The 10,309-nt window shown below is 29.7% G+C and overlaps 2 protein-coding genes across 8 annotated transcripts in view; both read left to right on the top strand.

Annotated features, from left to right (window-relative positions):
• LOC117182288 (J domain-containing protein) overlaps nucleotides 1-5,572 on the top strand; it is a 56,678-nt gene extending 51,106 nt beyond the window's left edge. For all 3 annotated transcript variants that reach the window (XM_033375413.1, XM_033375415.1, XM_033375414.1), the window contains one exon: nucleotides 5,272-5,572. In XM_033375413.1, the coding sequence (XP_033231304.1) occupies nucleotides 5,272-5,490 (219 nt within the window). In that variant the 3' untranslated portion in view covers nucleotides 5,491-5,572. The remainder of the gene's footprint in view (nucleotides 1-5,271) is intronic.
• A 1,690-nt stretch (nucleotides 5,573-7,262) lies between these two features.
• Nucleotides 7,263-10,309, top strand: part of LOC117181496 (repetitive proline-rich cell wall protein 2-like) — a 5,719-nt gene continuing 2,672 nt past the window's right edge. The window contains exons 1-2 of one of the 5 annotated variants that reach the window (XM_033374235.1): nucleotides 7,263-9,953; nucleotides 10,208-10,297. In XM_033374235.1, coding sequence (XP_033230126.1) covers nucleotides 9,655-9,953; nucleotides 10,208-10,297 — 389 coding nt within the window. In that variant the 5' untranslated portion in view covers nucleotides 7,263-9,654. Of the gene's footprint in view, nucleotides 10,298-10,309 lie in introns of all 5 variants that reach the window. The other 4 variants (XM_033374236.1, XM_033374234.1, XR_004468132.1 and 1 more) reach the window with 4 other exon arrangements.

The following is a 10,309-nucleotide window of genomic DNA, read 5'->3' as shown; positions in this document are numbered from 1 at the left end:
TTGACTGGCCGATTTTCGTCTTGGGCACGCTTCAACACTTTTCATAATAATTCAACAACCAAAAATTTTTTAATAGTTTTTTGGGCTCATTTTAAAGAGCAGGTTTCGATCAATAATTTCGAAAAGTTTTAATTTTTTTATTCGCTTCTTTAAAACATACAGAAAGTGGCAGCTGTGCATCAAAAATTTATTAAAAAAACGTAAAATTGGTCGGCTTTTTTCACAAGCTATTTCGAATACTATTTATCAAAAATACGTTTAGTATGACTCAATAGACGGGGAATTTAATAAGCTTTCGAAAGGGTAAAAAAATTATTGACTTAGTTTTTTACTTTAGTTTTTTTTTTAAGACAAGTCTGTACTTAATCCGATAATCATAAATGGGCACACTATTTTGACCGATAGTGTAAATAGGGATATCCAAATTTTTTTCTCGAATTTTCATGTAAATCACACAAAATTTGATTGAATTTACACAAAAAAGGCGAAGAAAATTGTGTTTAGAGATATCCTGATTATTTTTTAAATACCACCCCCATAAGTATCTTTTACACAGTCCCAAAAGAAGTTCCCATAAGTAAAAAATTGGGTTTTGCGAGTATTTTTCAAATAAACTTTATTGTTTTTAGAAATTTTCTTTTAAAACAGATTCAGAAAGTCTTGATTTTTTAAAGATATTTTTAAACTTAATTTGACCTTCTTAGCTAGAACGAGACGATAATCAATGTATTGTAACAGGTATAATTATCAAACAATTTATTATTATTATTAATAATATTATTTTTAAATACTTCCAAAAAATTAAGGTTTTTAAAATAAAATTTTCAACTTTTGATCTAGTTTACACTTATAGTATGATAATTAATTATTTAACTTAACGGAACGGATTGTTTAAATAATTTATTGTTATTTTTAATAATATTCTCTTAGTATATCGATAGAAAGTTGCATTTTTTTCTTAAATTTGGAACATCTTGTTTATTTTTTAACTTGGTTTTCGATGATAATGAATAAAGTTGAACAAATTTAATTGTTTCAATCATTCTTGCTTATAATTATCTTCTCCTAAGGTAATGTTAGATTTTTTTAGTTTTTTTTTTTAAATAAAATTTTCCACTTTTTGTCAACTTTTAACTTAGAGTGAAGTATTATATAATACAATTTAAGACAAATTATTCCTTAAATAAATTATTATTGTTTATAACTATTTCCTATAATAATGCTGCATAGCTTTGTTTCCTCGAAAATTTTGATTTATTAATTCTAATTTGTACTAAGTGACATAATTATTAATTCAAATTACCAAACATAATTGTTTAAATAATTTATTAGGGTTTACAACTATCATCTCTTAGAGTAATGTTGGAAAGTGAAATTTTTTAAATGTTTATCTTGCCATTGACTTTTTAGTAAGAAACAAATAATACTTATTATTATTATTTTAAACAAAAAGGGTCTCAGTGATAACTTAAAGGGAGATTTAATTTAATATAATCTATATAGGAAATGTATCATTTGTTTATAAGCAAAAAGTCGAAGAAAATTTACAATTCTCAGAAAAGTTCACAACTTTCTAGTAGTTATCCAAGAGAGTATTCTTAAAAATAATCATAAACAAGTGATTTGCACCAGGATGTTTGTCAACTTTAATTATTACCGCGCTCTAATTAAAAAATAAACCAACAGCGGAAAATTGTAGAAAAAGCTAGAACTTTTTAGCATTATTTTAAAAGAATATTATTATGAATAATAAATTAATTGTTCAGAAATTATTTCTGTTAAATTTAACTGACTATTGTTTCGAACGAACAAAAAGTGGAAATTGGGTAAAAAAATTCGGGAAACCCGCGACTTTCTAATTCAACTGAGGGAAAATGGCTAAAACCAATAATAAATTGTTTAAACAATTTACGTAAACTTCTCATTAATTATAAAAAGTGGTATTTTATGTATTAGAAATATTCTGTATTGAAAAAAAAACATTTTAAAAATCATAATTGGGGCCAAAAACTCACAAAACCCAATTTTTCACTTATGGAATTTTTTTGAGACTACAAAACATACTTATGGGGGGTGCAAACATGAAAATGGTTGAAATCGCTGAAGTTTCATATAGTAATATTTGATAAAAATATTCCAATATTATATAATAAATTTAAAAAAATTTAAACTAAATATTTGCTGACAGAATGTTTTTTTTCGGTTTTCAATAATTTTAGTATTTTCAAGGAATATTGCAAGAAATTTTGATTAAAACAATATAATAATCAAGTAATTTTTTTTTAAGATGTTTATTGTTAATATTATAAACACAGTTAATAAACAAATGCATTAAACAGCCAATTTCCGGCACAACATTTCGTTCTTTCGATTACATTTTCTTAATGAGGACCTTTATGATAATTTAAGAAAAATATATAATTTCTTGAATAATTTTATGATTTTTTAAAACAAATTTAGTAAACAAATGCATTATTCGGGCATTGGCGGCAGAAAATTTAGTTTGTTTTTCAATGCCAGTCCTTTTACTTGGGAACTTAATACAATGTCAGCAAAATTTATGATTAGTTGATTTTTTTGTGGATTTTTTAAAAACAAATTTAATAAACAAAAGCATAGATAAGGCCTTTTTCAAAAGAAAATTTCGTTTTTTTTTTTATGAAAACTTGTTCATTTTGGAACTTCATGGCACTTTCAGACAATTTGATAATTTGTTGATTATTCTTATGATTTTTTTAAACAAATTTAATATTCGGGCATTGTCGGCAGAAAGAGTAGTTTTTTTTAATGCCTGTCCTTTCAGTTTGGAACTACATGGCAATTTTAGTAAAATGCTAAACTAGGAACTAGTTTAACTAGGAACTTTATAATAATTTCAGAAAAAAATCGTAATTTCTCGATTACTTTTAAGATTTGCTTTTATCAAATTTAATAAACAGATGCATTATTGGGGCATGTGCCGCCGGAAACTTTTTTTTCGATGTCTGAATTTTTAATTGGGATCTTCATAGTAAGTTCAGCGACATTCATGATTAGTTTCTAAATTTTTATAAATTTTATGATTTTTTAATCGAATTTAACAAAAAATGCATTATTCGGGATCTGTCGTGGGATTTTATTTTATATCAGTCTTTTTAATTGGGAACTTAATGATAATATCATAAAAAATAATACTAAGTTGGTCAATTCTATGATATTCTAAACAAATTTAATAAGCATATTTGGGAATTTATCGACAATGTTTTTTTTTCAATCTCAGTCCTTTCAGTTTTAGTTTCTCATTGCTTTCAATATTTTAATGAGGCTGTAGCTTCTGTGCAATGCATTTGTTTATTATTTTTTAAAATATAAAATTTATCAACTTATTATAAATTTTGCTGAGATTATCATGAATTTTTCCATTAAAAAGATTGACATCGAAAAAAAGAATTTTTCCGTCAACAGATGCCCTAATAATCCATTTATTTATTTAAATTGTTTGAATTTCATGTAATGGGTCAATAAATTATGAATTTTTTCTGGAATTATTATAAAGTTCCTGATTTAAAAAGTTGTCTTCGAAAAAAGCGAATTTTCCTTTAGAAAAATGCCTGAGTAATGCATTTGTTTACTAAATTTGTTTAAAAAAATCATAAGAATAATTAAAAAATTAAGAAGTTTTCTAAAATTATCATAAAGTTCCTAATTAAGAAAATGACATAGAAAAAAAAATTTTTTTCTCTCGAAAAATACATGAGTACTGCATTTGTTTATTAAATTGGTTTATAATATTAACAATAATAATAATCACAAGACGAAATTTCTTCACCATTATGTTGTTTTTATCCAAATTCTTGCAATATAACTTTGAAAACCGAAAAATTGTCAAAAAATATTCTTTCAACATATAATTTGTTCATAAAATGTTGTTTTGTTTATTATATAATTTTAGAATATCTTTAACTAATGTTACTCTATGCAACTCATATTATTTCAACAATTGTCATGTTATTGACATTTTGGCGACAGTGAAGAATTTATCTAACAATTGTTTAAACAAATTTTTATCATTTTATGTGTTTATAAATAAAATACAGCTTTTCCATGGAATTAACAGCCAGTTATTTAGCAAGGATTTTTTGATATGAATCGATAACTTCTGATACTGGTTTAATCAAACTTAATTAACAAATTCATTATTTAGCTATTTTTTAGCATATAAGCTTGTTTTTTTGTGTTTACCTCCATAAACAGCCAAATAGTGCATTTGTTAATAAAGTTAGTTTAAATAATTATTAATTTCTATTTGTTGGACAAATATTATGCTTAGGTTTTATTTCCAAGTAATATATGATCGATTCCATAGAAAAAACTATATTCCATTATTTATTTCATATTTGGTTATAAAAATTGCTTTTAAAAGAACAAATATTTTATTAACTTTTATTAATTCAACTAAAAATACTTCCTGCCCATAAATTGTTCAAATTTAGTGCGAATCAAGTGACGAATCGTAGCCAATCCTCACGAAAGCATTTTCATTCACTTATTTTTTTATAACGAATTCAATAAGTTTATGAATATTTGCAGTGCTATTCGACATCTTTTTTGGATAATTGCTTTCATTTTTTTTAGGTATTTTGGTTTGAATCAAAACATTTTTTTTTTAAACCGGTATACCTCAAAATTAAAAAATTTTATTTTCATTTTAGTTTTTAAATAAACCAAATTTTAAAAATAGGCCATGACAATTAGATACAAAATTGTTTTTGCTTCTATTTAAAACAAGTTTTAAATTGGATAATAATTTTCTTCTGAAAATCAATTAGTCCTCGGACGTTTATGTGCCCCAGTGTGCGATGGAGAATATCTTTTTTCAGAAAAAAAAATTAATTTTAATAACTAAGAAATTTTAGATAAAATATTTTTAGAGGCCTAATACCAGTGTTTGACGTTAGAACACGACAGAAGTGTCTATTAGATTGCCGATAAGTAGAGAAACTGCTCCTTCGTAATTAATTTTTCTTACACGAAATTTTAGATCTTATTTTTCTCGCATTTTAAATTGATTTCGCGTTAAAAAAATAAATTACGATATAGTACTTTAGCTACTTATTGGAAATTTAATTGACAGTTAACTGTGTCGTATTCTGCCATCAAACGCTGTTATTAGGCCTCTTAAAATATTCTATTTAATTACTAACCAGTCTAAATGAAACCCTGTCTCAATAACTTTGTTTTAAATTTAAACTAAAAATTATTGTTAAAAATCTTTCAATTTTTTTTAAATAGTCGATGCACTGGAGCACACCAAAGACGAAGGACAGGATGTTGCCAGATGGCGCTGGTGCAGGGGGTTCCCCTGGTCACGTGAGAGGCCAGCCAATGAACGCTAACAGGCGCGCATCAGAAGGGGGAGCTAACATCCACTACGGCGCACGTCGGGATGTAAACTGGGACGCTCAGCCACCCAGCGAGGTTGTTAATAAATTTCGCAATTATGAAATTTAAAAACTGAGCCGCCCCTCTGCTTTTGAAAATCGTGCGTTTCCGATGGCCAATTATAATTCGATGACTACACCATAAAAAAAAAGAAAAAAAGCGAATACGGGACGACAAACCTAATCAAACTTACCTGCTTGCTGCCACTGTCCAACTAACTCGAATTTCCGGTCGTGGATTCGCGTTAAAAGAACACAAAGGACAGAGTATAAAGCTTGAATCTAAAACCAAAATAGTGAAAATAAACTATTTTCAGAAGGAAAAGATCGATTTTCTATTTCTGGAATCTTTATTAATATTTTTGTTCGAAATTTCCTAAAGGTGTTTCGAAAATAAAATAGTTTTTAAAGTATGCCGGAAAAAAATCCTTCATCTGATAAGGTATGTATAAAAATTTATTCAAAGAGAAGATGTTTATCAAACAGCTCAGAGACACGCTGAAATAATTAAGAATTATAGTACAATTATGCGAGAAGAAAATATATATAAATATATATCGAAGATTATTTTTGTTGTTACTATCGTTAAAAAAAAAAGTTGAGAGAGGGTTGGACAGTGCATATCCTAATTCTATGAATATTTTTAAATAAATGATTTAATTAAAAAAAATCCGAGTACTAGGAATGGGAACCTACACCTTTTGATTTGTTTTTCATTATCAAACTTGTAACATGCTGAAGTGATACGATGCGCTTTTTAGCTATTCTCGAAAAAAGCGACTTTAAAAAAATCCACGCATCTTACATCGGCCACGATGTGAGAGTTTTTTTTCGTACCCGGTTAGATCAGGCGGTAGCGCTCCGAGTTTATAACCAAAAAGCCCGCGCTTGATTCCTTCCGCGGATTTTTTTTCAAGTTTCGTTTCATTAAAATTTGTTCGAATAGCTTATATTGGTGTATTTCACCTGAAATTGGTATTTCTACACCAAAAGTATTTGATCGATATGCAATCATTTTAAATCAAAATAATAAATTTGATTAAACTAAGCATTTTCATGGAAAAATCTATAGATTAAAAATAAGATCAATAATTTTTGAAAAATTTCACGTTAGCTTGCCGTTTTACATAAAAAAAGATCAAATTATATAATTTGAACATGATTTAGAATATTTGAACGATTTTGAATTATTTTTAGTTTTTCGTCGGAAATTGGTATTTTTTATTTAACAAATTATAATCTAAATAGAATTAACAAATTTTTCACAATTTTAGGTTGTGTTGGCTTCTTACCAGCACTTTTTAGTAAAAAATCATTAGATTTCTAAGAAGTTTACAATTTTTGAATATTGGAGGTTATGTTGCTTTAGATTATTATTATAATTCAGAGTGATTTAATTCCAAATTCTTGTACAATTTTTGGCAACTTTTGGTTATTTTATTTTTTTTTTTGTACAAAATTCGTATATTTTTTTTTTTGTAAAAATGAAACTGTCTGATTATATATACAAAGATATTATATATTAATTCTGATGTTCACATATCGATTGTCTAAAATATTGTCTTTGCTATAATTTTTAATTGTCAATATATTTTCTAGTTTATAAAAAATACTCTTTTTTCTTTATTCAACTCAATATTTACATTTTGGTTATTATTATTTTCATATAAAATAAAAATAGATAAGTACTATAATTAGAATGAAATGAATATTCAAATATAAAGAAATAGTCCAATAAAATTATATAAACATAGAATATAAATAAAATATATTTTATATTATTATTTTACTTATTTTATATATATTTTATTTATTTATTATTATATATATTATTATTATTATTATAAGATCCATATTATGAAATTAGAGTAATGATTGATACTTTTTTTTAATTACATAAGATCACGATTTTTCAAGAATGTCGCGGCACTTATTCATACTTGATATTATATTCGGGTTCAGAAGTGATCAATTTTGAGAAGAAAAAAAAAATTTCCATATGAAACAAAATGGTGAAAAATTAATATTTTGGCCAGATCTTAAAAATTTCATAATTAATTGCAATATAAAATATCTAAAGAAAAAAAAAAGTCGGAAACTATTTCGATAGCAGGAATCGATCCCGGACTTTTCGATTACAAATTCGAAACATTAATGCCTAATCTAATCAGGAATTGAAAAAATCGCTCATCGTGGTCCATCCAACTTGCGTGGATTTTTAAAAAGTTTTGTAATGAAATTTTCCTAGGATGAAATTTATTTAAATCATTTATTTAATGTTATTCCTCATACAGAAAAAACGTGGCTAGGATTATTTAATTTTAATTTGTATATCCGAAATAGTAAATGTTAAAAATATTAAATATTGTGGAAGTTATCGACATGGACAATTTATTAGAACCAACCACGTTTTTTCTAACTAATTGTAAAAATCTAACGTAAGCCTATTTATTAAGATACATGTCGTTCCAAAAGTGTCGCCCGTTATACGGCGGAGGACTTAAGACTTGGGCAAATATTTTCTAAGATTTTTTAAACAAAGCCCTTTCCTATTTAAAAATATTTTTGATGTGAGCTCTCAGGAGTTTCAATTTACGAAGATCTGTTTTTCAGTCCTGAAATATTTTAATCATGGTGTCTAGCGTCCTGGAAATAATTGAAAACCTGGATAAGTGCTTCCATATTTTCACCTGGAAAACCCTGGAAAAATCCTTGAATTTTGCCCGTGGTCTTGAAATTTTCATTCCCCCAATATAGTTTAATTTAGTTCAAAAAGAACTTTTGGTTCAGAGATTAAACTAGTTTGTAAAGTATTCGTCTTTTTGTATTAATAATTTAACAATTTCTTTGACATTTTTTCTGTTTTTGGTTCAATATCTTCTTATACATTAAAAATTCTACTATTTTGGTTAAAGTTAAATCAGTTAACAACAAAATTTCTTTGAGCATTCATTTCTTTGTATGAGCATTTAACTATTTTTTAGAATTTTTTATTTATTTAAAAATAATTTTTTACCTGACCAAATTTTTGGTTAAAATTTCCTCTTTTTTGGTTGCGACGGCAAAGGGTTGAATGAAGAAAAAATACAAAAGTGTATTTTTTTGTGCTGGAAAAGTTGAAAAGTCTTGGCATTTTTTTCAGAGACGCTAGACACCCTGTTTTAATCCCAAATATTTAAACGTGTTTGAGGAAATCCATATCAAGAGAATAATCAATTTTCTCTCGACCTAGGGAGTGAAAAGGTTGACCTGGTTGTGAAACTCCGGTAAAAGCGAGTCTACTTAAAATTGTTTCGTTTTAGTGCCTTTATTGAAGTTTTTCAGCAAGGTAGAAAGTAAAGGCAGTTTTAGGGAGGGAAAATCGGATTTCATGCAGACTTAAGCTTTAGTCCTGCTTTTGTGTAACGGGCTTAAAAAGACACGATCTTTTGTGTGTCCGAAAAAATGTTTCATTTCCTGCTTTGCATAGACGCGCATATCTAGTGGCTCTAGAAACGAACATACGGACAAATTTTTAATTTATTTTCAAATTTTATGTGAAAAAAAAATAAATGAAAACTTTTCAAGGTAGCTTGTTTTTATGTGATTTTACAATGTAATTTATGAAGAGGGGTCTACAACTTGAAGTCACAGAAATAACCTAGAAATCATTATAGTTTCGGTAATCACCCGAAGTCAGATATTGTTTGAGCATGTTAAAGTGACTCTGAAGTTAGCTGCGGAGCGCAGCTAGGCTTTCACATCCTGTTGCAGAGATTCCGTTGCGGAAATCCCTGATACGGAAATCCTCGTTGCCGAAATCCCTGATTCGGAGATTCCTATCCGGAGGGATTCCCGTTGCGGACATGCCTGGTACGGAGATCCCTCATGCGAAGATCCCCTTTCTGAAAATCCCTGACGCAGAGATTCCCGTTGTGGAGATCAATGATGCGGAGATCCCCGTTACAGAAACCCTTGATTAGGAGAACCCTGACGCAGAGATCCCCGTTGCAGAAATACCTGGGACGGAGATCCCTCATGCGGAGATGCCCGCTGCGGAAATCCCTGATACGGAAATCCCCGTTGCGAAGATCCCTGATGCGGAGATCCCCATTGCAAAGATCCCCGTTACTGAGATGCCGTTACGGAGATCCCTGTTCCGGAAATCCATGATGCAGAGATCCCCGTTAAGGAGATCAATGATGCGGAGATCCCCGTTGCAGAAATATCTGGGACGGAGATCCCTCATGCGAAGATGCCCGCTGGGGAAATCCCTGATGTGGAAATCCCCGTTGCGAAGATCCCTGATACGGAGATCCCCGTTGCAAAGATCCTCGTTACTGAGATCCCTGTTCCGGAAATCCCTGATGCAGAGATCCCCGTTAAGGAGATCAATGATGCGGAGATCCCCGTTGCAGAAATATCTGGGACGGAGATTCCTCATGCGGAAATCCCTGATACGGAAATCCCCGTTGCGAAGATCCGTGATGCGGAGATCCCCGTTGCAAAGATCTCCGTTACTGAGATGCCGCTACGAAGATCCCTGTTCCGGAAATCCCTGATGCAGAGATCCCCGTTGTGGAGATCAATGATGCGGAGATCCCCGTTACAGAAACCCTTGATTCGGAGAACCCTGACGCAGAGATCCCCGTTGCAGAAATATCTGGGACGGAGATCCCTCATGCGGAGATGCCCGCTGCGGAAATCCCTGATACGGAAATCCCCGATACGGAAATCCCCGTTGCGAAGATCCCTGATGCGGAGATCCCCGTTGCAAAGATCCTCGTTACTGAGATGCCGCTACGGAGATCCCTGATGCAGAGATCCCCGTTGTGGAGATCAATGATGCGGAGATCCCCGTTACAGAAACCCTTGATTCGGAGAACCCTGACGCAGAGATCCCCGTTGCA

The sequence above is a fragment of the Belonocnema kinseyi genome, chromosome 10, assembly GCF_010883055.1.
Source record: "Belonocnema kinseyi isolate 2016_QV_RU_SX_M_011 chromosome 10, B_treatae_v1, whole genome shotgun sequence".
In the NCBI taxonomy this organism is placed as follows: Eukaryota; Metazoa; Arthropoda; class Insecta; order Hymenoptera; family Cynipidae; genus Belonocnema; species Belonocnema kinseyi.
Note: the sequence above shows the minus strand (reverse complement) of the source record. Positions and strands in the feature narration are given on the sequence as shown.